This window comes from Heliangelus exortis, chromosome 10, assembly GCF_036169615.1.
Source record: "Heliangelus exortis chromosome 10, bHelExo1.hap1, whole genome shotgun sequence".
Lineage (NCBI taxonomy): Eukaryota > Metazoa > Chordata > Aves > Apodiformes > Trochilidae > Heliangelus > Heliangelus exortis.
In genome coordinates this window covers 1270627-1292417 of record NC_092431.1, presented here as the reverse complement: position 1 = coordinate 1292417, position 21791 = coordinate 1270627, and the positions used below count along the sequence as shown (strand labels likewise).

The 21791-nt window shown below is 47.1% G+C and overlaps 1 protein-coding gene across 3 annotated transcripts in view; it reads left to right on the top strand.

Moving 5' to 3' along the window:
• The window catches only part of SFXN5 (sideroflexin 5), an 83584-nt gene that overhangs the window by 4814 nt on the left and 56979 nt on the right, over positions 1–21791 (top strand). For all 3 annotated transcript variants that reach the window (XR_011727697.1, XM_071753126.1, XM_071753127.1), the window contains exons 2-3: positions 4366–4434; positions 11527–11604. Coding sequence is in view for 2 of the 3 variants with exons in the window: in XM_071753126.1 (XP_071609227.1) it covers positions 4366–4434; positions 11527–11604 (147 nt within the window). In the remaining variant the exon portion in view is untranslated. The remainder of the gene's footprint in view (positions 1–4365; positions 4435–11526; positions 11605–21791) is intronic.

Here is a 21791-nt window from a genome sequence, read left to right as displayed (position 1 = left end):
TCAGGTTGTGCCTATCTCCTCTTCTGCCCAGCATATGCTCTGGGGGAATATTCCTCCTTGTTCATGGTCACTTACCTGCCCTTCTCCAAATTTCTGGAGCTTGCAAGGAATACTTTCCTGCTGGTTTTTTCATCTGGGAGCTGGCTGGGTCTGGAAAGAGCTGGGTTTGTAACGTGCTGGCTGTGAACTGCTGTGCCATCCTGGGGAATTAATATTCCCAGCTGCTCTGCAGAACTGCATCTTGCTTGCAGGCTGGTGAGAAGTGGTCCCAAAATAGCCCTGATTAATCACAGGGAAAATTGTGTTATTCAGTTTTTTGGTTTTGGTTTTTTTTTTTTTTTTCCCCTGGAGTGAACTGTTTGCTGCAGGAGGATAAAATGATGGGAGGGACCATGGGTGGGTATTTGGGGAGCTGAAGGTCAAACTTCTTCTGGGCATCTTGCAAGCTCCATCTTCTGTATGGGTGTGACAGCCAGAGGGGGGAAATTATCCTGGTGAAAAGGAAGCATCCTGAATTCTCATGGAAATCTGGGTTTGGTTGATGAGGGATGGGCAGGGAGTGATGGAGAAAGGGTCAGGAGGAGGTGTGGAAAAAGAAAGCATGCATGGTGTGCAGCAAGAGGAGACACTCTGGAGCAGTGGGTAACACTCTGGTAGGACTGAAATTGCATTTTAAAAAAGCAAATAAACCCTAATTGTCTCTCCTTAGAATTTGCCATCATGAATTAAGGAATGAGGATGTGTTTGGGAGAGAAGGGCTGAGTGCTGCTCCATCCTGCTGGCCTGCAGAGAGCTGCTTCCTAAGGACAAGGGGAGCAATATGAGCTGTGGTCCTGCTTATCCATGCTCTGCAGGGGAAAACCAGTTATTTTTATTTTTAATTTTATTTTTTGTTAACTCTGGACCTTATTGTGCAGTTCCCCTGGGAGCCTGGGTTAGGGCTGGTCCTGTCTCTGCTGGGATGGTCCTGGGGTTTGTCTGCCCACACAACAAAGAGGCTCAGGCAATACCAGAAAAGGAATTTCTCATTCCACAATGAAACCTGGAATTTCAGGATGAAACCTTGGGCACTCCTGGTCCTCTGCTCTCTTGGTTGCAGCATCGGGGGAGTTTGGGTGCTGGCACAGGATGGGAGAGGAGGAGGAGGAGGGGGAGAAGGAGGTGTGGGGATGGGATTGCAGCAGGATGGGTTTGAGCTGCTGAAATGTGTCCAGAGCTGAGTGATGCTGAGGTTGTAGCAGGCAAGGATCAGAACAGGGGACCAGCAATGAGCTGGGTCAGGAACTGGCTGGAGGGCCGGGCCCAGAGAGTGGTGCTGAACGGGGCTGCATCAAAATGGCGGCCGTGGTGTCCCCCAGGGATCAGTGTTGGGCCCAGTGCTGTTTAATATCTTTAGTGAGGATTTAGATGAGGGGATTGAGTCCATCAGCAGCAAATTCACAGCTGACACTAAGCTGGGGGGGAGTGTGGATCAGCTGGAAGGCAGGAGGGCTCTGCAGAGGGACCTGGACAGACTGGAGAGTTGGGCTGATGCCAAGGGGATGAGGTTCAACATTCCAAGTGCCAGGTCCTGTGCTTTGGCCACAACAACCCCATGGGGAGCTCCAGGCTGGGCACAGAGTGGCAGAAAGGGAGCTGGGAGTCTGGATTGCCAGGAAGCTGAAGAGGAGGCAGCAGTGTGCCCAGGTGGCCAAGAAGGCCAATGGCATCCTGGCCTGGCTCAGGAACAGCGTGGCCAGCAGGTCCAGGGAAGGGATTCTGCCCCTGTGCTCAGCCCTGGGGAGGCCACAGCTTGAGTCCTGTGTCCAGTTCTGGGCCCCTCAGCTCAGGAAGGAGATTGAGGTGCTGGAGCAGGTCCAGAGAAGAGCAAGGAGGCTGGGAAGGGATCCAGCACAAGTCCTGTGAGGAAGGGCTGAGGGAGCTGGGGGTGTTGAGGCTGGAGAAGAGGAGGCTCAGGGGAGACCTCATCACTCTCTCCAACTCCCTGAAAGGAGGTTGGAGCTGGGGGGGGGTCAGGCAGATATCAGTAGGATAAGAGGGCACAGACTAAAGAATTTTTTCCTAATATCCAACCTAAACCTCCCCTGGCAGAGCTTCAGCTCTGCCAGGGGAGGTTTAGGTTGGATATTAGGAAAGGATTTCTTTATGGAGAGGGTGATGAGGCATTGGAATGGGCTGCCCAGGGAAGGGGTGGATTCTCCATCCCTGGAGATATTTCAAAAGAGCCTGGATGTGGCACTCAGTGCCATGGGCTGGGAACTGCAGTGGGAGTGGAGCAAGGGTTGGACTTGATGAGCTCTGAGGTCCCTTCCAACCCAGCCCATTCTAGGATTCTATGAGCAGCCACAACCACCCTGGGCTGGGGGTTTTGTGTCCTTCCTGAGAGCTTCACAAATTTCTGTGCTTCTAAAATAACATTTTTGTGTCAGGGACACATCCATCTCTGGTCATGTCCCTGGTACCATCATTTGACACAGGAGGTGTCAAATACTGATGCTGCATTCTGCTCGGTGCTGTTTTTCTTGCCATGGAACTTGTGTCACAAGGGCAGGGGAGATGAAATTTAAAAATCCCCCCCTCTCCTCTTCTTGTGGTGTCCTCCCAGCTGCTCTGGAGTCTTCTCCTGGGTGCTGGGGATGGGCAGTGGGAGGGCTGGGGATGAGATGTGACAAGGGACCAAGTGAGTCAGCCCTGAGTCATGGCCCTCCCTGCACCACTGGCAGGAGGGGGGTGAGGGGACTGTGGCATCTGCAGAGAGCTTTTCTCTTGAAAATAAAAGTAAGGCAGCAAAACGCCAAGCTGGCAGAGGCTAGGAAGCCCCAGAATTAGTGCTGATTAAATCAGCTCTGATGAAACCACTGGGCTTTTTGTTTGTTCCCTCTCTGAAGTTCTGCAGGGCTATTTTGTTCAGTTGTGGGGTTTTGGTTTTGTTTTTTCCTTTTTTCTTCTTTCTCCTTCTTTTCCCCTTCTTCTTTTCCCCTTCTTCTTTTCCCCTTCTTCTTTTCCCCTTCTTCTTTTCCCCTTCTTCTTTTCCCCTTCTTCTTTTCCCCTTCTTCTTTTCCCCTTCTTCTTTTCCCCTTCTTCTTTTCCCCTTCTTCTTTTCCCCTTCTTCTTTTCCCCTTCTTCTTTTCCCCTTCTTCTTTTCCCCTTCTTCTTTTCCCCTTCTTCTTTTCCCCTTCTTCTTTTCTCCTTTTTTTCTTTTTTCTTCTTTTTTTCTCCTTTTCTTCTTCTTCCTTTTTTCTTATTTTCTTCTTTTTTCTTCTTTTCTTTCTCTTTTTTCTTTTTTCTTCTTCTTTTTCCTTCTTTTTCCTTTGTCTTTTTTCTTCTTCTTTTTTCTTCTTCTTTTTTCCTCTTCCTTTTTCTTCTCTTTTTCTTCTCTTTTTCTTCTCTTTTTCTTCTCTTTTTCTTCTCTTTTTCCTCTCTTTTTCCTCTCTTTTTCCTCTCTTTTTCCTCTCTTTTTCCTCTCTTTTTCCTCTCTTTTTCCTCTCTTTTTCCTCTCTTTTTCCTCTCTTTTTCCTCTCTTTTTCCTCTCTTTTTCCTCTCTTTTTCTTCTCTTTTTCTTTTTCTTCTCTTTTTCTTCTTCTTTTTCCCTCCTTTTTTCTTCTTTTCTTCTTCTTTCTTTTTTTTCTTTTTCTTCTTTTTTTTTTTCTAAGTGCAGAACATGGTAAAATAAGAGCAGGGGGTTCAGCATGCAGCCTTGGTGGCTGCTGCCCCTGGAGAGGGATTTCTGCCTGCAGAAGTAGGCACCATGATTATTGGGTTTTGTGCTCTGTGGCTGCAGCAGGGAAGAACCAGGCTGCTTCAGAGGATTCTGCCAGGCTGTGATTAAATGCCACTCTTGTTGCTGTATCCCTATCCCAGTCCTTTTATTTATAGCCTGCTTCAAAAATTAACAATGCAAAAAGAGCTATGCCTGCTCCTGCCTGGAGAGCACCCAAAGGGCTCCTAATATTCCAGAGCTCTGGATTGGGCTGCTCCCTGTCTGTCTGTCCTTCCAGATGGGGCTTCAGGCTGCTCTGAAGGATCCAGAGGAATGTTGGAGTGATGCTGCACCTGTATCCTGAGCACTCTGAAAATATCCAGGGTTCATGGGGGGGGAAGTAAAGGATATTTTAGCAGCTTGGTGGCATCCCTTTGTTAATCCCTTCTGTCAGTATCCTGGGAATAGCAGCACTGCTGATAGCACCATCCAAGTCCTCATTTTTCCCTTTCTGGCACCAATTTACCAGTGAACAGCCTCAATGTTATTTCTTTTCTGTTGCTGCTTGGTTCTGCAGAGGAAAGCAAAGGGAAAGGCAATTTCTAGCTGAAGACGTCTTTCCTTTTTTCTTTAAATAATCCTTATTTTTATTTTCTCTCTTCCAGACTTCATTCTATGGCAGATTCAGGCACTTCTTGGACATCATTGACCCACGCACTCTCTTTGTTACTGAGGTAATGTTTGCACCCTTTGTTTTCTGCAAGTCCTGCTCAGGAGACAGGGCTGGGATCAAACCCCATCCCTCCTCTGAGCAGCAGAAGTGATGCAGCTGGGTTTCCAGTGGGTCTGTGTCCTGCAGGGGATTGATTGCCCCCCTCAGCCATAGCAGAAACTTCCTCTTGATGTGCCACCAGTGAATCCACCCCTCTGGGGCTCCCATCTCCTCCTGGGAACTGATGGGAACCCTGAGCTGGTGTCAGTCAGACTTCCCACTGCTTCCCTTCTCAGAAGGGAAAAACCCTGTAAGCTGGGGCTGTCCCCCTCTGGGTGGGGGAAACCAAGCACAGTGATAACCAAGTGGCATTAATCTCAGTGTCAGTCTTCTCTTATTTATTTTTCTTCAATCAAGCAAATTCTTAACGCAATCAAAACCTTTGTTACCTTCCAGAGGTTCTTGGGCATTGATCTGGGATGCAGGCTGAGGGATGGGTTATGTTGCAGCTCTGCTTTGCAGCCTCTGAGCTCTCAAAAAGGAGCAGTCAGAAGCCAGTGGCTCCAGTTTGATCTTCAGTGGGTTCTGGTAGAGTAATTATCTGTCCCAACCCCCCCTGCCACCTTCTTTTATTTTCTGAGTGCTTCCAACAGCGAAATAAGGTGCTGACCTTGTGTCAGTATTGCTTGTAACCTCTAAAGAGGAGGTTTCCTTCTGTCATAATTCATATCCTTACTGGCTTTCTAATGAAATAATACAATTATTTTTTTTTTTTTGGCACCTGCAAATTTGCAAACTTTTCCACTAAGCAGGAAATGTGTCACCCTGGGGGTCAAGCCCAACAAGTCGTGTCGCTGAGGCCACGAGAAAGCCCTCAGTGGGTGCAGTGCCTGTGTTTTTGGTAATGTGTGAGGGTAAAATGATTGGAATAATACTTTTTAATTGCTCTGTAATTAAGGTCCATAGGGAGAAGCAGGAGGGCCCAGCAGATATGTTTCTAAAGCTAGCTTATCCCAGCTGACACCAGCCCGGACAGACTGTTAACACTCTGCAGGAAGCTCTTCCCAGGAAAAAAAAAAAAAAAAAAAAAAGCTGTGGATCTGAAAAGGTTTCAAAGCAAAAGTGAAATAAGAACTGAGCTGAGCTCGGAGAGGGCTGTGTCTTATCTGCCTTTGCTCTATCTCATTGTTCAAAACATAAATCTACAGAGTGCTGAGCATCTTGCCTTCCCATATTTGGGTTTAAAATGGAAGCAGGATTAGATGTATGTTATTTATATGAACGATACCTTCTTACTCAGCAGATTGACTGTCTGTGTTTATTCAGTGTCACATCTGCTGGCTCTACTTGAACAAAAAAGTTTCTGGCTCCTGTTGTCTGTCACTGTAGATCCAATACAATGGGGCCAGCTGGAGTCAAGTCTGCCGTATGGATCATCCCGGGAGCAGAGAGACAAAATGGGAAACTGTTGAGTCTCTGGTGGCAGAGCACAGCTGGATTCCCATATCCCACCTCCAGTTTCTGGTGCAGGTGGCCAGAAGGCTCTTCCTTTGCATCCCATGCCAGGAAGTCATCTTTGGGCTGAACCTGGAACCTCATCCCTGAGCAAGTGCATCCTCAGCACCCTGATTCCAGCCCCGGGGGAGCAGAGGGAGGCACAAACTGTTCCCACCTGCCCTGTCCCATCAGTGGATTTGCTCTTCCAAGCCTGGAATGGGAAACTTGACTCTTCTTTTTAATTTTTTTTCCCCCCCCTGTTGACTCTGTAGCAGTAATGTTGTAGTGCTGCTGGCATAGTGACTGTTATTATGGTCTGTAAGTGCACATATGGGGTTCTGGAGGCAGCTCCAAGCCATGTGTAGGCATGGGGTGGGATCCAAGAGAAGACAAGGCACAGATCTTTGAGACAGAAACAACGTGCCCTTGAGGAAGGAGGACAAGGTAAACAGAGCTCCTGTGCTGGAAAGAGGTGTCTGACACACAGACACCTGGGCAGGCTGTGGCACCCAACACTGGTGTCCTCTGTCCCATCAGGGTGCTGTGAGGGACTCTGGGCACCAATGAAGGCTTCCTGGAAGTGGCCACCAGCTCAGTGGGACGTGGGCTGCTCTCTGCTTTTGTTCTTCTCCTTTCTCTGGCCAAACAAGGCCCCTGATTGTGTGATTCTTCAGCAACACTTTCTACCAAGAACGAGACATTCTGCTGAGTCCTGCAAATGTGCTCCAGGCAGTCATGGGATGGTTTGGGTTGGAAGGGACCTTCAAGATAACCCATCCCAACCCCTGCCATGGGCAGGGACACCTCCCCCAGCCCAGGGTGCTCCAAGCCCCATCCAACCTCCAACACTGCCAGGGATGTGGCAGCCACAGCTTCTGGGGGCAGTGACCTCCTGTTGGCTTGAGTCAGGGCAGAACAAGTTAGATTAGCTCTTTATAGACTAAAACCTGTGCTTTATAGACTAAACCTGAGCCAGTTCAACCAAACTGAGTCAGATATTTATTTTTGGCCATGCAGCCATCTCATGAGCCTTGTGCCATGCAGCTGAGCACTGCCCAAAAGGTGCCTCCTGGCATCTGGCCTGCCCTGTGTTAACTCTCAGAATGTGGCTGAGAACCACTTGGCAGAGAGCTGGATGGTCTGGTTTAGAACTGTGCCAGAGATCATGCTGAGGTAGGCTCATCCATGCTCTGAATTGTTTAACAGCTCAATAAAATAGCTTAATACCCATAAAACCCAGGCTCACAGGTCACTGGTGACCCATCCCGTGGGCTGTCCTTCAAACCCTGGGTGTTTCCCAGCTGCCTCCATCTGGAGTTGATTAAAACCAAACCAAACCAAGGAGACTGAGCCTTGTCCCCAAGACTCATTGCTGTTGGGTGGTGTTTCTCAGGTGGCTGTGGCTTCAGCTGCTGGGGTGGCTGGAGCACCAAGGGTGAAGTTTGGGCTTGGGAATCGCTGAGCATGGTCGGTCCCTGGCACTGCTGCTGGGCTTGGGTTTGTGAGAACATCCTCAGGGTGCAGATGGTCTGTCTAGCACCCTATTGTGAGAGCTGAGACCCCACCATCCACCACTAGAAGTGCTCTGGTTTTCACAAGGAAGAGGCTATGAAAGCAGCCATGGTGCCAGTAAAAGCTGTGCTTGCCTTGATGATTTCTATTTTTTTTTTTTAAGTGATGCTGTAAAAACTCTGGGGAGGCTTCATCCTGCAGCTAGCCATAGAGAAACTGAGCAACAAGGAATCTTGAAAGAGTAGCACAACGTTGTAGAGAGACATTTCTCTCTTTTTTTATGTTTTTTTTTTAATTTTTTATTTGTCCCCCCTCTTCAAATGGAAATGAAGTGTCACCTTAGATGTTACCAACTATCACGATAAATCCGCGTCGTGCTAGGAGCCAGGGAGTGGAGCTGCTTGGCATTTGGAGCTGCAGCACGCTGTAAAGTTATTTTCTGTCTTCTTTTTTTACTTTTTTTTTAAGGAGGTTCTGCTGAAAAGAACACGATTGACTTTTTTTTTCCAGCAGGGATAAAAGGCAGCCGTGTACTTTGGTTAACAAAGTTTTAGAGCTGGGGGTCGTTCACTCCAGCTACCTGAACACCTCCAAGCTGTGTGAAAGGCACCTTCTTAATGTGGTCTGAGCATTTCATCACTTTTGTTTCCTTTCTCTCCTCTTTTGTCCAGCTGGGGAACCATCAGCAGTGTTGGGCTGGGACTCTTTTAGTTTTGGGAAAGTTTTCCCTCTCTCCCCATGGAGCTGAAAGAGGAAATTCAGCTGGGGTTTTAAAAGCAAAATCAGAGCTTTTTTGTTTTCTGTTTGGTACCCTACTAAACAAGATGGGATCTGGCCAGGGTTGTTATAGTAACTACTAAGATTTCCTCAAGAGGAGGGAAAAAAAAAAAAAAAATAGAACACAGACCCATTCATCTATTACTTCCAGTTTTTCATTCAGAGTTACATGCTGTTCTGTGTAGATAATTTGCAAGACACACAGTGGAGGTAATTTCAGTGAGAAACCCACATACCAGTAATGAGCACAAATGGCTCTCCAGAACATTGTCCTGGCACTCCTGGGTTATTTTCTACCTTTTGGAGGAGAGAAGGATTGGATCTGCCTTGGATCTGCAGCTCTTAGTCAGTCACCTGCCTGGCTTTTCACCTCTGGATTATCTACACTATTATGCAGTGATGTTTCATTGCTGCCCATGCTTGGCAATAGCTTTTTTCCTAATAGGAGATTTTAAAACAACCACGAGGTTATTGTTTGCCACAGGGCAAGGAGCTATCAAGAACCACTTGCAGAATCTCAGCCCCTGCTGTGATCTTGTGTGATTCCTTTTCTTCACAGGTTGGAAATGCCTGAAACAGCCAAAAAATCCTTTTTGTTTCCCATGCCCGCAGTGATTCCCAGTTTTCTGGTGGTCAACCAGCACTTTTAAGTGGTCTTCCTTGTAGTTGGCCATTTTGGGGTCTTGCAGACATCTGAGCCTGCCCAGGAGAACATGGCCAAGTGTCCCTGCTGTTGGATTTCACCCCATGGACCCAGGTCAGATTTTTTCTATAGGAGACCCTCAGCCCTTCTGGAGGAGTGGTACATCCCCCAGTGCTGCACCACCCCAAAATACCATCCTAACTCATGACCCTTCCTGGTTTTTCCACTGTCAGGAGGACTTGGCTGAAATAATTTCTGGGTCTGGCATCTTGCTGGGATGCTGGGAAGTCTGAGCAGTGAGTGGCCGTATCCATTTTTTGCTCCTAAAGTTTTGTTTCTAAAGGATGCAACCTCCCTCCAGGAAGGGACTTGTGTATTCACACTCTCATTTATATGTTATTTTTTATTAAAATGGGTCTAAGTTTCAAGGCAGTTTTAGCATATGTGTGCATAAGGGAAAGGGTCTAAGCATGAAGACACTTTTTGTTGCTGTGTGTGGCTTGTCTGTTTGATAGGATGCAGAGCAAGTGGCTGGAGCAGAAATCCACTGAAGACTACTCAGTCACTGAAGATCACTAAATCCACACAAACCTCATCATGAATGCAGTGGGAGGCTGGGAAGGTCCTTAGGGAAGACATAATTTCTGCTTCCCACCTTCTTGCTCAGGAATATTTCAGGGGTTTTTTTGCAGCGGTCGTTCTGATCCGGTGCTAAAACCCAGTTGGTGTTTTTGCTCAGACTTTCCACTTCTGCTGATTGGTGCAAGAATAGCTAAAATAGATGAATGGAAATAACTGCTGCTGAGAGCTCAGCTGGTGTAAGAACAGCCACGGATCCCATCCCATCCCATCCCTGGATCCCATCCCAACCCCTCTCGCTCAGCGATGCGAAGGAATCGCCGCTGCTCCCTGCGTCCCCGGTGCTGGATGTTTGCAGCACAATAGTCACTCATTAATTGCTGCTTTTTGGGTTGCCCTCACTGCTGGTGCTTCCAAGGAAACAACCAAGTACTCTTTGATGTTTGCATGAAAGGGAGAAAAGTGCTTTCCCTGCAACCGATCCCATGGCCGCCAGCTCTGTAATGAGCTGGGGGATTGATGGGTGAGAGGGGAGCTTGGAGCCAGGATGAGGAGCCCTGACATGAAACCTCAGGGCTTGGGATGAGCCACCCTCCTGCTCTGTGTTGTTTTTGACAAAGGAAATAGTCTGTGTTCCTGCAGTGTCCTCCAGCAGGAACACTGGAAAAGCTGCCACGCCACCAGAGCTGGTGCAGGAATGGCAAAGCAGAGCCAGGGTTACTCATCTGGGTGGCAGGAAGCCTGCAGGAGGCTTTTGAAAACGTTTAGCTGGGTGATTTGTTTGGCTTCAAATAGCTGAGAGCCCTTACTCAGTGAGCTGGTGCTTTCTGCAGGCTGGGATAAGCAGATTAAACCCCAGTGAAGCTGCTCTCAGTATCCTGACTTGTTGTTATTCTTTAGCATGGACTAATCAAAGAATCTTTCTGCCTGTCTGCTTCTGCCCTGTGGTTTTTTAGTTCAAGAAATATATATATGTGCTATGTAGAATGTGTATATATGCTCCATATGATATAGTGCATATATATACACTGGATATATATATATTTATTGAAAATACTGTATATGGTTTGAAATTATTATGTAGTCCTTGAAATTATTGTACGGTTCTTGAAATTATTAGAAATCTAGACCCTGAAATTATTATATAAATAGTTCTTGAAGATATTATGTATACATAAGCCTTGCTTCAGCTGCAGAACACTTTTTTTTTTTCATTTCTCTCTCTCCAAATAACTGTTCTGGGAGTGAACTGATGACTGTGACAGGCTGGGAGGATGGTTTGATGCTCCTGTGATGCCTCGAGCACACGGGCTCTGCTTATTCTCCCATTTTCTTGCCACGTGAGGACAATCTTTATTTCCACATGCACATGTTTGGGTAGTGACAGCCAGATTCTAACTCCAACTACACTGCCCACATCAAACCATCAAGTCCAACCATTCCCCCAGCACTGCCAAGGCCACCACTGCCCCGTGGCACCACATCTCCAGGGCTTGGGAATCCCTCCAGGGATGGAGTCTCCACCTCAGTCCTGGGCAGCCTGTTCCAACAATCTTTAAAGAGTTTTCCTGCAGGGATCACTGGGATGTTAATCTGGGCATGCTGTGGGGTGATGATACCAGCACTGAGAAGGGTTTTCCACGTTGTGCCTGGGTGTTTTCTCTTGAACTCCTTCTGCCTTTAAGTGAGAACTTGTTCATCCCCAGGATTCATCAGATCTCTGGTGTCACACTGAACTTTTTAAGTTTTTGAGAGTTCTGCGTTGAGAGAGGGAGATTTTTTTTTGTATTTTCTCTTTTGCTTCTTCCTCTTTACCACTTCTGTAGGCAGCAGGGCTGTGCCAGCCAGCAGTCCCAGTCTCCATCCATCCTTTTCACCTCTTGGATCTCATGGGCCAAGGGGTCCATCATAAGGTGGGCAAAAAAAGAAGTCGCAGAATCAAAGAATTTGGGTTGGAAGGAACCTAAACCATTCTATGAATTATCCCTTTTCTGATGTGGGTTATATTAATATGGATTAAATATTGTAATATATCCCTTCCAGTCTTTGAGGAAGTGGTTGAGTGCAGGACAAGTGTTGCAGACCACTCTTCTCTTCTCTTTGCAGAGTCGTCTGAAGGAAGCTGTGCAGTTGTTGGAGGATTACAAACATGGGACTTTGCCCCCAGGAGTCACCAACAAAGAGGTAAGAAGGAAAAACCCTTTTCTTCAACTTCTGCTTCTCCCTGCAGTCTAAAGAGAAGAGGGTGAGGGGACTTTTCAGGCTGTGTCTGCAGTCAGACACCTGGCTGGAGGACTTTTTGTGGTGCTTCTGCTGGTAAAATCTTTCTGCAGTGTTGCCTCTGGTCCCTTGCAGCTCAACCATCAGGTTGTGACAGTGAATTTGGGTTGTTTCAGAGTTCCCACAGTATGAATGGCACTGAGCAGAAGTGAGAGCAAGGCACTTGCATCCCAGGAAAGTGTTTTTATTTAGATTAAGTAGAAAGTTTCCTCTCTCTGACTTCCAGAGTTATTGATTACTTTTGGCCATTGCTGTTGCTTCCCTTTCCCTTGTAAAGTGTGCTTCTGAAATCAGAAAAAACCCCACCAAACCAAATAGTTTTCTTTTTTTTAGCTGAAGGAAACCTTCCTGTCAGTCCAGGTTCTTGTGCCAGCAGCCATCCTGCATCATCCCCCTTTCCTCACTCTGTGTTCATGTTGTTTGTAGTAACTGCCATTTCCTCACAGAAATGAATGTTTTCTGGGCCACATGTAACCCCAAGGATGTCCTCAGGCTGTAGGTGATACCTTCAGTAGTGATGCTTTTGGCTGGGTGATGTTCCTAATGCTGAGGTGGCAGCTGGAGGAGGTTGTGGAAGTCCCATTGGTGTCAGGGTCTTGACAGGGTTTAGGCAGGTGCTGAGAAAAAGGTCATTTTGGGGGAGAACTTTGATTCTTTCTGCTTTGCCAGGAGCTGGGTGGTCTCCCCAGGACCCTGTCAGTCCTGTGTTCTGGACTTGTGTCTGATATTTATCTATATGAAGCTCCTGGAAGCCAAGATGAGTGGTGCAGAGGGTCCAAGCTGCTTTTTGAGCATTTTACCTCCAAACCTTTGGCATGAAACAAAAAAAATCTCCCTGTTTTTTCCTACAAGTATTATTTTAAACTCTTCCATATCTGTCTGCCTGACTGTAGTACCAACACAGGGGCTTTTTTTGTGGTTTGTCTTTGTCCATCTTGCAGAAAAGGCTTCAGTCCTCTGTAATTTAGTGTCATGTAAAGAGCTTGATTGGCAGAAGAGTTTTAGGAAGAGTTTTCAGGAGAACCAGCTGACCCAAAAGACCAGTGCCCCCTCCCAAGTGAACAGTGATGACAGTGGCAGAGAGCTCCTCTCCCATGCTCTGTAGGTCAAATAACCTTTTTTATTATTATTTTTTTTCCCTTGGTCACATGTGGTAATTTCTTCTCTTAAAAGAGAAGCATAGCAGGTAAATGGAGAAAAGGAAAATTCCTGTTCACTTTGGAAAGCAGCTGTCTGTGTGGCAGGTGCTGTGTTGGGAAAAGGGCATGGATTCAACCAAAAATAAGTGGGAAATACCCTCTGCTGCAGCAGGAGGCATTGCTCTCCTGGTCTTTTGATGTCCCTGCATTCTTATAGCTGTAATCTGATGGTAAGAAAAAAGAAACTGGGGCTGAGGAGAGGAGAAAAGCAGAGAATGATGCAGCAGCAGCAGACTCAGTTCCCATCTGCCTGCAGGCAGATGAAATACAAGTCATTTGCTGTGGCAAACCACACAGACTTTTGACCTACATTTTTGGGTTTGAATAGTGACAAATCCAGGATAGGCCCAGAGTTCATTCAGGATCACATCAAGAGTGTAAAACCAAAAGCATCCTGTTCCTTGTTGCCCTCAGCCAGGACAAGGGACACAGGAGGAGAACCTGGGTCACCAAGGCTGCAAAATCAAGGTGTGGGGTGGAGGAGGAGAGAGAAAACAGTGGTAAAAATGCTTTTCCTAGAGAAATGTTAGCACAGCAGTGTAAAAATAAGGTTTTTTTGGGTTTTTTTTGGTAATAAAAACTTGGCCTGGTTCACTTGGATCATGGTGTCAGCTGTGTCAGAGGGGTTTGGGTTGATAAAGGATAAAGGGAGGATAAAGGGAGCCTGGGGTGGAATTGCAGCATGTGCTGCTGCTGGTATTTAGCTGAGCTTTAATTAAACCAAACCCCAGGGAAGAGGTGAGCAAACCCTGGTGAGATCCCACCAAGGCTGTGAGGCTGCAGCACAAAGTGGGACAGGATGGAAGGGACCTGAGTGCAGGTGACAAGTGGTGTGTCTGGGCTGCAGGGGGACAGGAGCAGCCACAGCTTTCATGGAATGGTTTGAGGTTGGAAAAGGCCTTTGGAACTCATCTGGTCCAACCCCCTGCAGTGAGCAGAGACATTTCCAGCTACCTAAGAGTGCTCAGAGCCCCATCCAACCTGGAAACCTGGAATATTTCCAGGGATGGGGCATCTCCCACCTCCCTGGGCAACCTGGGCCTTTAAAAATAACAGTTTAGGCAGAGTTTTAATGCATTAACTTTCTAAGAACCCAACACCCCCCCAAATATCAGCTTTGAGATCCAGCAGACAGGTTGTTTTGACAGAGTTGTTTCACTAATCTCCTGGCTGATCCACTTTTGTGGGACGGCGTGTTTGACAGTGTTCAGAATTATTTTATTTTTTTTCCCCTCATTCAGAAATCCGTGGCTCTCATGGATGGCAGGCAGGCAGTAGCTGGAAGCATAACAACAGCTCAGCACAATCTAACTCACTTGCTGAAATGGTTTCACTGCATGAAAAATGGAAAATATACAAGCCTAAAGCTATGTCACGTCAAGTATCTCCTCCACACTCATCTTCTTGACAGGGTTCTTGGAGAAGGAGTCTTTCTTTTCTGCATTTGCAGAGCAGAGTTTTTCAAAATGAGCTGAGATGGAATGATTATGGACCATCTGAAGGAAAAAAAACACTCTGAGGAGGAGCCATAATTGTACTTTGCTCCAGTTCCCCACGACCTTCTCTAAGCCAGTTTCCAGAATAAATGCCTCTTTGCTCAAGTTGCTCTCTCTGAGATGGTCCCTGGACACAAACAGTGCCATCTCTTCCATTTCCAGGTCTCTCACACCCATCCAGTACCTCTTGCACTTGTTCCTGAGCAGGAATGATTTCACCACTCAGGAAAATGAACGTTAACTCAAGGTGGTAAAAACCTATTTCTTGGGTGTCATTAGCAAAGATGAAGAATTGATCTCTTGGCTGTCAATAGCTGCTGGACTGCTTTTTATTGAGAGAAACTTAGGGGGCTTTCCTACATTAGAAAAATGTTTTAAAACCATGGTTTTTATCAGAGGAGGATCAATGGTGCAGTCAGCAAAACAGAGGACAAACAGCTGCTTGAGAAGCAGTTGATCAGTGCCATGTATTGGAGGAAGAAAACTTGCTCCAAAATCAACAGCTTCAGCTTTGCTTATTTACCCAGCTTTTTCTTTAATCATTTAAAGAACCAAACTTGGTTTTTTATTAGATGTGACAGCTTGGTTTCCATTAAATAGAAAGATGGGTGTTTCAAACTCCCCTTATTAAAATCCCACCAACCAAATCATTCTTTGTAGTGGAAATACCCTGCCCTGGAATGAAGCCCCCTGGCTCTTAGGATGTCATGATTTTTCTCTATATAATAAGATATTTTTGGTAATGTAACCACTTGGGCTGTATTTCTGGTCTCTTGGTCATTTGAGTTACATATCTGAACAGGATTGCAAGGAGTGTGTAGAAAGTGCTTGGAGAAATAACTCCCTGAAGGTTTTGTGGAGGTTTGGTCCCCTGGGTGGGGGTTTTGGGTGGTTACTTGTCTCTGCTTGAACATGGAGTGATTGAACTCCATGGATCCAGAAGGCTTTGATGGGAGGAACAGCTGGAAATCCAAACTTTTGCTGTGAGAACTTGAGGGGAATTGGTGAGTTTGGTAACCTTCCTAGTGAGTGCTTGGTTCTGTTTGGTGACCACATCCATTTGGCTCCTTCTGCAGAGGATAAGAGGACTTGAAGTATCCCTTTCATCTTGGGGTTCCTGAGGAACCTAAAAAGCAGTAGGATCCTTAGAAGAGGGGGATAAAGTGGAAATGTGTAGGATTCACACTGATGGGAGAAACAGGTTCAGTTATCATTTATGTCCTGTCTTTTCCAGCTCCCTGAAGATAATGTGTGCTCAGCACCAGTGTGAAGGGGCTGATGTTTTTTTTCCCTGAGTGCTAAAATTAGATTTGATTGAGATGAGATCTGAGGAAGAAATTGTTTGGGGTGAGGGTGCTGAGCCCCAGGGTGCCCCCAGAAGCTGTGGCTGCCCCATCCCTGGCAGTGCTGAAGGTTGGATGGGGCTTGGAGCACCCTGGGCTGGTGGGAGGTGTCCCTGGGCATGGCAGGGGGTGGGATTGGATGGTTTTGAAGGTCCCTTCCAACCCAAAGCACTCTCAGAGTAGCTTAGTATTATCCCTTCTGTAAGGTTTCCCTCATCTTGCTTGGACGTTCTTTGTGCTGATCTCTCCTTATTCCTGGCCACTTTTTTAGCCCACCTCCCATCTCATAGCAGAAGACACGTGTGTCCCAAAGGCTCCAATCCTGCAAGCTGGTTTTGCTTCCCAGGCTTGGCAGAATCCACCCCTTCTCCCCAAGCTCCAGTGCCTGGTGCAATCTGTGAGTGGGTAGGTGAAAATGACACACAGGGGTGCACCAGCAGCCAATTTGCAGCAGAAGGTCTAGACTGTAACATCTCCAATTCCAACCAGGGCAAGGCAATTCCCCAAACTGCCTCCTGGAGGGAATCTCTGCTGTTAGGGAAAAGGTTTCATTCGAGGGAATGCTTTCTCCTAGAAAACCAGGGGCTGGAAAATACCAAGAAGGAGAAGAGCCAGCTTGCTTCAGAGCTCCCTCCAGCTTTGGGGGGTTGGTGCTGAGGTTTTGCCTCCAAGCCAGTGGCTGGATCCACTGCAGGGCATGCGATGCCGGGGCTTTTTGTCCTTTCTCTCCTCAGGCTTCTTTTTGCTAATTTGTAGGCTTGCATCTGTGTCCTCTGCGTGTGTGCAAGTCCCTTTCCCAACCTGTCCAACAGACCAGCACAGATTGGAGGAACAGATTGATGCTGGCATGTCAGCAGTGGTAAAAGTTAAGAGAAGCAGCACTCGGCGGCTATCAGACACAGGGAGATGGAAATCTCTCCCTTTTTTACCATGCAGCTGCTTTTTACCCTGGGATTATTGTGCTCAGCACTGCAGAAAAACCCTTTTGAAAGGGCTGATGAGCATTGGATGTGGACAACCATGTCCAGACACCAAAGATCTCCTGCAGGAAGGCATCAACTCCGGGGAGATTGCGTTGTGAACTTCAGGCCACTCTTGTCTTTCAGCTCTTCCTCCCCCCAGAATGCCTCACACTTTTATTTTCTGCCCTGCAAAATGTGTCTGTGTTGTGCAGAGAGTAATTTTTGCCTTGGAAATTGGAGTAGAAATAGCTGCTAAGCTATCAGCCTGGTAGCACTTGCTCGTCACCCTCATCTCACTCCGAATATTGAGCAGCAGCAGCTTAAGCTGGTGATGGGTGAGGACCATCACCAGGAGGGTGATGAGCAAAGGACCCAAGCTCTGATTTGCCCCATTTATAGATTCACACCACTCTGCCCTAAAGCCTTTGTATCTAAACAAGAAGTAGAAAATAATCTAAAAAACAGAGAGGTGAAGGTTCCTTGTCCTCTCCTTCCTTCTCTCTGTCCCTTTGGTCCTGACCTCAGGTGAGTGTCCCCCCAGCCCCAGCTCCTCCCCATGGTCCTGCCAACCCTCCAGAAGGAATGATGCTTTTTTCTATGCAAGTTTTTTTTTTAAAGTTTTTAATGTCCTTAGGGGGCCAACAAGATATTTTAAAAAATGTGAGAATCAACTCAATGCAACCCGTGGATGGAGGCAGCCACTAAGCTTTAGGGAGATGACTCCATCCCGAAACACAGCCCCAGGAGGCAGGTTGGTGCCCATCAAATTTATCACTCCCTGAACTTTTCCTGTGAACTGGCACCCATTTGTTCTGTTGCCCAGAATCTTGTGAGGGGAAGCAGGGTGCCAGCCTGAGCTGATCTGAGGCAGCACTGCCACATCTCTGCCTCTTCTCCTCCTGGCCATGTGTTCCCACCTCCTTGCTGGCACAGCTGGTTCAGAGAGCTGATCTTAATAAACACTAAAGCTCCCTTCCCCCCCTCCTCAAAAACCTTCATTTTTGGGACTTGAGCAGCTCCCTGTATTCTCTGCTGCCTGCACAACATGGGGTGGGCACCTGGGATGAGGAGGGGTGGTGGGACTGTGGGACCAGTTGCTGAGGTCTGTCATGGAGGTAGGAAATGAATCCAGGTTTCATAAGACCAAAACATCTCTTTTGCTGGATCTTTTGCTGACTAAAATCCTTGTAGCTGTGGGGCACTTGGTGTTGAGATTTTTCATCCATCCAGATCTTCCTCTTTGTCTGCAGCAGGATTGTAGGGTAAGTCAGGCTAGAGGGGACCTCAGGAAGTCACCTACTCCAATGTAGGTCTCTAGATTTGCTGTTGGAAATCTGTCTGTCCATTTGAGTGTATATTTAGAATCACAGAAAGGTTTGGGTTAATGGTTTGGGTGTTAGAATCATGGAATCCCAGACTGGTTTGGGTCCTAAGGGACCTTCAAGACCATCCAAATCCCACCCCCTGCCATGGGCAGGGACACCTCCCCCAGCCCAGGGGGCTCCAAGCCCCATCCAACCTTCAACACTGCCAGGGATGGGGCAGCCACAGCTTCTGGGGGCACCCTGGGGCTCAGCACCCTCACCCTAAAGAATTTCTTCCTCAGATCTCATCTTGACCTCCTCTCTTGCAGCTTGAAACCCATTCCCTCTCATCCTACTTCCAGATGGGTGTTAAGATGTGTGAGGATCTATTTGTTGGGAAACAAGGTGGCAGCTCCATTACCCAAATTTGGACCCTTTGGAACTCCACCCCGAGAGCTTTCCGCAGAAAGGGGATGGTTGGAGGGGAAAAGAAATAAATAATTTTTTTTTTTTTAAAATAAACCCAAAGTGAATGATCTGGTAGTGAGAGGAGAAATGCAGCTTTTTGAAATTGTCCCTTGGAGACAGACACTTGAAATTGTCCCTTGGAGACAGACACTTGCTATTCTCCAGCCAGCCCCTTCCTGGGAGCGTTGGCGGAGCATGAACCATGGTGTGTCAGTTGTGACTTCTCACTCCTCAGCCTTTCCAAATGCAGGTTTTTTTTTTCTTTTTTGGCAACTTGCTGTTTTGAAACTGTTTCATTTCTCTCCCATTAGTATCAGTGAAGTGCAAAGAGGCTCACCAGCCTAATGGGCACGTATTTATTACTGTGTTCTTCCTTCAATCATCTTAGCAGCGGGAAGAGCCGCTCACGCTGTCCCAGGCACAGCAGAGAACAATGAATCTATCAGAGTCTAAACTGCCTCCCTTTTGGAGAATAATAGCTTTTCTTAACAGTGTTGATGAAGAGCGAAGAGGTCCATTTGCAGTAAACTGTACTTTTTTTTTTTTTTTCCCCCTCTGGTCTCTTGCAGGATCTGATAAAAGCTGGATCTAGCGGTTGTCCTGCTGCTTCTTTTTTCTTTGCCAGAAAAGTAGCCTGGTTGCTGGTCCAAAGGCTGAGCTTCCAGCTCCTCTCTTCTGCCATCTGAGAGACTTGGGGTTGTTCAGCCTGAAGAAGAGGAGGCTCTGGGGAGACCCTAGAGCAGCCTCCCAGTGCTTGAAGGGGCTCCAGGAAAGCTGGGGAGGGGCTTTTCACCCCAGAGGACAGTGACAGGACAAGGGGTGATGGTTTTAAACTGAAAGAGGGGAGATTCAGGTTAGATTTCAGGAAGAAATTCTTCACTGTGAGGGTGGTAAAACACTGGAACAGGTTGCCAGGGAGGTTGTTGATGCCCCATCCCTGGAAGTGTTCAAGGCTGGATGGCTGGAGCCCTGAGCAGCCTGGGCTGGTGGGAGGTGTCCCTGCCCATGCAGGGTGATGGGAAAGACCTCGATGATTTTTAAGGTCCCTTCCAACCCAAACTATGCTGTGATTCTATGAAGTGGTACACTGAAGGTGGGTCAGACATTTTAGGCATCATTTCCAGACCAGCAGAGGACAGAAGGCACCTGGGGAGCTTGGGCAGAAGCACTGGAGGTTAATGCACCTTCATGAAGCTGCTGGTGATGCTCCTACTGGGTTACAAACCAGCTTGGCTTCATCTCATCACTGGAGGATTAAGAGAGTTTATCTAAAGCCATGTCTAGATTACAAATCAGATTAGATTCCCAGGCACTGAGTGGCTAAAACAAACTGAAACAAATCTGATCCTGAGCAACCTCCTTTGGGTGTTGAAACAAGCTGTGCTTGAAACCATGTAATGGCATCTCAGTCCTTCTCCCACTCTGCTGCAAGTGCTGGTTTTCTGTGAGCACTCCTCACTCTGCTGAAGTCTTTTTCCATCTAGAGTGCTGTGAGGACTAATTAGTTAATGTTTATTGTGTGCTGCAAAGCTGCAAATGTTATTTACGTGCTCTCTTTTTATATCAGTCGGGGTTTAATTCTCTTTCCACCCACGCCTGGCTCTGTGGCTGTGTAGATCCCTGTGCTGCACTGGAGCTGCTGGTGCTTTCTAACTGGTTCCCAGTGCTCAGGTGGTCATCTCCCCATGTTGGTGTTGAAGATGCTCTTCAACATCTGGATTTTCTCCAAGGCTTTCTGGTTCTGCAGCTGGGTGGCAGCTCATGGTGCTTGGGATGGAGAAGGAAACATCCACGGGCATCCAGGATGAGCAGTGGCTTCTGGTGCCTCTTCTGCTGATTTATTTCAGTGCAGGGCAGAACATGTGTCCCTCCTCCTTGTGATGTGTGTTGGGTCACTTGAGCTTTATCTGCTTGGCAGAAAAAGTCTCTTCTCCCAAGGAGCAATTTGCAGCCGTGGTTTTCTAATCTAAGGGAAACTTTGTGTAGAGGGGAAAAACAATAAATCCCATCTCTGAGTCCATGACCATGGAGTCTTCTGGCATTTAAGAGGAGGGAAGTTAATATCTTCAGAATAATTGGTACCTTTTGTACTTGGTTCAGAGTGGCAGGTGTGAACTAAGAACTTGGGATTGGGCACAGAAATGTGCATTTTTTCTGAAAGCTGTCTCAGAGCTGCAGTGTTGCTGCTGAATAAGGAATCAAAGAATCACAGAATGTCAGGTTGGAAGGAAGGGACATCATGGATCATCTGATATTATTGTTTATGTGAGATATCTCAGCACCCCACTGAGCTGAGATGTCAAACTTAGTGTCTCATAGTGGGGGAATCCACCACTTCCCCTGGGAGACCACTCCAATGTCTGACTGTCCTCAGAGTGAAAAATTTGCCTAAAAAAAAAAAAAAAAAGCTTATGAATGTCTGTCAACCAAAGATCATCTTCATTCCCAAATAATTATTCTGGTCTCTAGCTCCTTGCTGCAGCTTTGGTTCCTTTCAGGTCATGGAAGTCTTTGATACCCTTCCTTAAACATCTCCATCACATAAAGTTGCTGTATAATGGAGTTCAGGGTTTTAAACCCACCTGCTGCAGGTGGTGAGCAACGTGGTGAGTGTCTGTTCCTTGAAAAATTGTAGAAAAACCAGAATCCTGGGAAGAATGGATGGAAATCTCATCCACGAGGCCAATGTCCTGAAATGGAGACCTCCCTGGTGCTGGGAGGACTTGTGGACAGACATCTTCATGAGCCTGACCTGTCCTGGTGGAAGGCTGCAGTGGGCACAGGCTGGGGAAACTGGTCCATGGGATAGTGGAATTTGTTACCAGTGCTCCAAATACCTGGTGACACAGATACTGATAAATATTTTTTATTTATTTTATCGGGGGGGTGTTGACCGTTGGACATGGTGATCTTAGAGGTCCTTTCCAACTGTGACAGTTCTGCTGCCCCTTCTTCCTTTGGGCTTTTTTGGGTGTAAATCCATGTGTGAGCAGGTTTGGCTCTTGCACCCAGATCTTCATGGTGGCAAAACCCCTGTGAAGCTCTGAGCTGGTAATAGACAGCAAAGCTGAGGGAAGGGAAGATGCTCCATCCCAGGAGACCCACCCAGCAGAGGCTGATTATATTTAGAGATGATGGACCAAAATCTAACATAAATTGAGCATGAACCTGGACTCATTCCAGGTGAAGATGCTTTGGATTCACACTGGTGTAAAGGAGAGCAAAATCTGGCTGCTTCTTGAAGGTGGCCGGAGAGAGTGTGAATGAAATTCCCAGCAAAAATAGAGCCTTGCTCTCAGAAACCACCCCCCAGCTGGCA